This window comes from Trachymyrmex cornetzi, unplaced genomic scaffold (assembly GCF_001594075.2).
Source record: "Trachymyrmex cornetzi isolate Tcor2-1 unplaced genomic scaffold, Tcor1.1 scaffold991, whole genome shotgun sequence".
Taxonomy (NCBI): domain Eukaryota; kingdom Metazoa; phylum Arthropoda; class Insecta; order Hymenoptera; family Formicidae; genus Trachymyrmex; species Trachymyrmex cornetzi.
In genome coordinates, this window is record NW_017300345.1 from 94,300 (window position 1) to 99,290 (window position 4,991).

The window sequence follows — 4,991 nt, forward strand, 5'->3', positions numbered from 1 at the left end:
ATAGAGAGCAAAAACTGCAAATAGATCCGATTTAGACCACTCTCCCCTATAAATCTAAGTTGGTTGAATATTTTGAGTAATGATAATGCCGACGGTACTGTAAATTTTAAACCTTATAACTTTAAGTACTTACGAAAAGTACTTAATGAAAATGAACTTTATTATAATGTTTTGAAAAGCTCTTGACATTAGCTATTAGATTCTGGAATAAAAAATAGGGTGTCCTATTTAAAAAAAATCGATTGACCTGACCTTGGTAATGCCACCCAAAATCAAATAGATGTAATTAGTAAATAGATATTTTTAAACCCTACAACTTTTGTCTGAATCATTTTTCCCAAAAAATACTTTGTTTTCGAGATATTTCAATGGTCCGGAACTCACCCTGTATGTGCTATACATATTTACAATAAATACAATTTTAAAATGAGTTATTTAATAATCGGCGGCATTACTAGCCAGATAATCGCGACGTCCGATATTGGATGCCTGCTTGTTTTGCACAGCCTCCAGTTTTGGACACTCTGTGATTCTGTGTCCGAGTCCACCACAATAACTGCATCCGCGTTCGTCTACGATAAAACAAGAAAGATATTTTTAGAATTACAAGAAATAGTGACATAAATTTATGAAGAAAAAAAATATCTTACCTCCCAGATTAAGATATTTTTCATTCTCAGAGCAAAGTTCCAGCAAGAATGGTGGCACCTTTTGCTTTGCTTCCATTAGTAAATGTTTAAGATCGAGCAGCACTGATTCATCATTTGCTTTATTAATGAAAGTCGTTGCTATACCAGTACGTCCAGAACGGCCGGTTCGTCCTATCCTGTGCACTAAAAATTACAAAATTACGTTAAACATCTCTTTTTTCGAAATCACTATTTTTCATTTATTACATATATATTACCGTAATTTTCTACATCGTCTGGCATGTCATAATTAATAACGTGTTGCACATCGGCAAAATCGAGACCCTTTGATGCAACGTCTGTCGCAACGAGTACGTCTTTTCGACCTGCGCGAAACGCTTCCACTGAACGTGATCTTTCTTCCTGATCTGAAAGAATATAATGAAATAAATGAATATATTTAATTTACATTAACAATTTTATAAAAATAAAAATTTTTTATATACTCCTTATATTAATACAATAATAATAATAACAAAGTCTAACTGGGCGTTAGGAGTCAGCGCCGGATATAATGTTGCGCAAAGCTAACCAATACCTATTCATAAATAAAAAATTCAATTTTGTACGTTTCGGCATACTATTTGAGCCATCCTCAGCAATAAAAAATTACCGCTTATCGCACTATAAAATCTGTCGAACTGCGTCTCGCACAATCGTAGTTCCAACCTCCAGGGCACCTATTATGGAAATGTTCGGAATTTATTCCGATCGAAATTATGCAATTATTCCCTAGATTTCTATTGTTTTCTGGAGAATACGAAATAATTCCGATCGGAATCCATTCCGATTATTGCCATAATAGGTACCCAGATATGTAATCACAGTGGAAATGTGGTGAGAAACAACCATCTTCAACATAGTCTAATGTTGTGCCAACCAGTTGCTTAGCTGAATGGAGTAGATAGTGGAACTCAAGCTGATAATAGCAACGAGATATTTTTGAAACAAATGGATATTAATTTGCTTAATTAATGTATGTTAGTCTGAAACTCACCCCATCTCCAACAACGATCGCAAGTGGATCCAAGCATCGTCAATCCATTACAATTTAAATATTACGATGTCAAAGTAAGATTGAAAAATAATTTAAGTAACATAAAAGAAAGTCATGTTCGTTCTGATGTTAGTCACATGTTACTCGTTAAATACAAAGAAAGATGTGTCGCGCGAACAAAGCATATCGGTCAATGATAAAAATAAACATATTATAACTTATTTAGAATTTCCATGTATCCATGATTTAAAGCCTCCAGTGTCTTTGCATGTTGAGACCATTGGACTGACGATTTATATAAAGCATATCCGACATTAATCGCTTATTATAATTTCTCTCCGAATCCAGAATTCTCACATTATCCCAATCGAAGTCATGACTGCAACTAACTCTATGATCTGTGATAACAGATCGAGTGGATGTAACTATGTATATGATTGCGATGTTCTGCTAATCTCGTATTTAGTTTTCTTCCCGTTTGTCCTACATAGGTAGCATCACAATCACAACATTGCACTGACTCCTAACGCCCAGTTAGACATTTTGTTATTATTATCATTGTAATTTACATTAATATTTTAATTGTGAAGAATTAATACAATTGATCAGTAATCTTGCAATAATTTTATATCAGTATATTAATGTTTAATAAAATGTTTATCTGAAATATTGTACCTATTCCTCCATGTATCGCAACAGCTTCCACTCCTTTTATAAGCAGATACTCATGGATGGCATCCACATCACGCTTCTTCTCTGCGAATATTAAGACTGGCGGTGCAGTTTTCTGAAGACATTCTAAGAGATAAACAATCTTAGCCTCTTGCTTGACATATTCCACCTCTTGTATTACGTTCATTGACGCGGCACCAGCCCGACCAACGTTTATAGTTACAGGTTTCACCAATGCTGAACGCGCAAAATTTTGAATTCTTTTCGGCATAGTAGCAGAGAATAAAAGCGTTTGCCTCTGACCCTATAACAGGCAACAGTTATTATTTTTATTATTTTAATAAACATTTCATCTTTCCACCTTGCATCAAATACATGAGAAAGTACAAAGTAGTAGTTACTTTGAAAAAAGAAAATATTGTTCGAACATCTTCTTCGAATCCCATATCTATCATGCGATCTGCCTCATCCATGCAAAGATAACGGCATACACTTAAAGTAACCATCTTTTTATGTAACATATCCATTAATCGTCCCGGTGTTGCTACCATTATATGTACACCTCTATGAATAATAATAATAAATAAGTTGCGACATATTAGAGATAAAAATATAAAATATATAATTAACAATAATAATCACTAACTTGTTGATTATAGCTAATGACTCTGAAACTGGCACACCTCCTATTGCCAAGCAACAGCGTATCTCTGGGCAATCCGTTTGTCTTAAACTATTAGTATAGTGCCGAATTATGTCATAGGTTTGCTTAGCCAATTCTCTTGATTTTAATGAATGGCATATCGATTTCTTGTTCCAGACAAAATTCAATGATAGGTAAAACAAACACCAACGTTTTACCACTACCAGTGGAAGCTATACCAATCATGTCGCGACCAGACAATCTACACGTATTTAACATTTATTTTATTCATTAAATGTATTATACAATTAATAATAAGCATAATTATAACATTAATTGAAGACTCACACTGTGGGTATTCCTTGAACTTGAATTGGAGTTGGCTTGATGATACCCTTCTGTTCCAATCCATATAAGATTCCTTTATGAAATTTCATTTCCTTAAAAGTTTTCAAGGGTGGCGGTACTTCGTCACCTTCCACAAGTATTCTGAGCTTTCTACGTACTCTCTCATGACGCATCTCACCGAAATTAAGTATCACTCTTGGCGGTTGCCAATTGGTCTTGATAGAATCCTTGTATTGAATACCCTTGGCTAATTCAGCCACACCCATTAGAGCTTTATTCTCAGCCACACTTTCCAGAATCTTCTCTTCCTCCTTCAACTGCTTCTCCATGGCACTCTCCTTCTTGGCTGTTAACAGAATTTTATGAATAAGTCTTAATTAAATTGTAATACTTTTTCATTTACTTATTAAAACTCTATTCATGGAGATTCTGAACCTTCAGCCAATTTCTTCAGTTCGGTATGTTGATCAAGAAGAGAGATATTTGATTTCCTTCCCCAAACCTGTCCATCATCATTGTCAGCATCATCTTTCTCATTCTCACTACTACTCTTTCCAATGCCATTAATAGCTTCTTCTTTTAATTGTCCGAGTTTACCCAATTTCATGAGCAATTGTTTTTTACGATGCTTAACAGGTACATATGGTTCGTAATCATCGTCAGTATCCAAAGGACTGTCTTCTTCCTCTTTCCTTCTATATCTCTGTACCTTCAAAACAATTTAATACACGGTATAAAGAAATATACGTTATACCATGAAATATTTAAAAAATATTTGAAGATGTAAAGGAGACATTATTATATTATAAAATGGACATGTTATAAAATTTAAAATATTCATAAACAAACATCTCTAGATTAACCTTTATTGGAGATTCGTTGTTATCCCGATTATCCCAATTCATTGTAGAAATATTCTTGCTACAATGGATTTATTGGAAGAAGATTATACTGCGATATATTAGAGCATTAATTACTCGTATTTTATTATTATTCTATGTAATTATAAAGTATTACACTAAAAAGTGCTACACACAAAGCACTGAAGAAAGAAACACAAACAAAGTTGGTCATTACATAAGCTGCGTTCGGAAACGTCGCTTGGATGCCTCCGAATTCCGATGCCCCGAGGCCTGATCAATCATGAAACTTTACCCCTAGGCTGCGTTCAGAAACTTCACCTTGCGGGTGATTGCTAGGAGTTTGCGTGAGTGAAATGGTAGGGATAAGGTAGAGTCCTAGATTTATCAGAGAGGCGCAACCGGTTTAAGTCAGTATGACAAAGGTGCTAAAGAGAGTACTAAACATGTCCGACATACTATGAAACTGCCTTTAAACTATGTCAAACAAGATAAGACGTGTAGAATAATGTGAGATAGAATAAGATAAAATGAAATGGAAATATGTCACTAGTACTATAAATGGCTGCCAAGTCACGCAATTGGTTAGATTGCAACAGCGAATCAGAATGCATAACACCGGTTGCGCCTCTCTGATAAATCTAGTAGCGTTTTCGATTGGGTAAAAGTTAGTGCGCACCAGTGCGCACTCAGTTCACACCAACACTGGACGAGTTCCATGGGTTGCACTGAATAGTGCAAGTTCAAAAGAATACGCCAAGATTTTCAGTGCTAAAGCTGAA

At 34.8% G+C, this 4,991-nt stretch overlaps 1 protein-coding gene across 1 annotated transcript; it reads right to left on the reverse strand.

The window, feature by feature from the left end:
- Positions 1 to 4,369, reverse strand: abs (ATP-dependent RNA helicase abstrakt). The gene is given in 10 exon segments (XM_018521770.1): positions 1 to 572; positions 651 to 833; positions 908 to 1,057; positions 2,362 to 2,662; positions 2,760 to 2,922; positions 3,005 to 3,145; positions 3,147 to 3,263; positions 3,350 to 3,695; positions 3,785 to 4,058; positions 4,213 to 4,369. Coding segments are annotated over 10 exon segments (1,854 nt in total). The 5' UTR covers positions 4,255 to 4,369; the 3' UTR covers positions 1 to 435.
- Between the last annotated feature and the right edge of the window lie 622 nt (positions 4,370 to 4,991).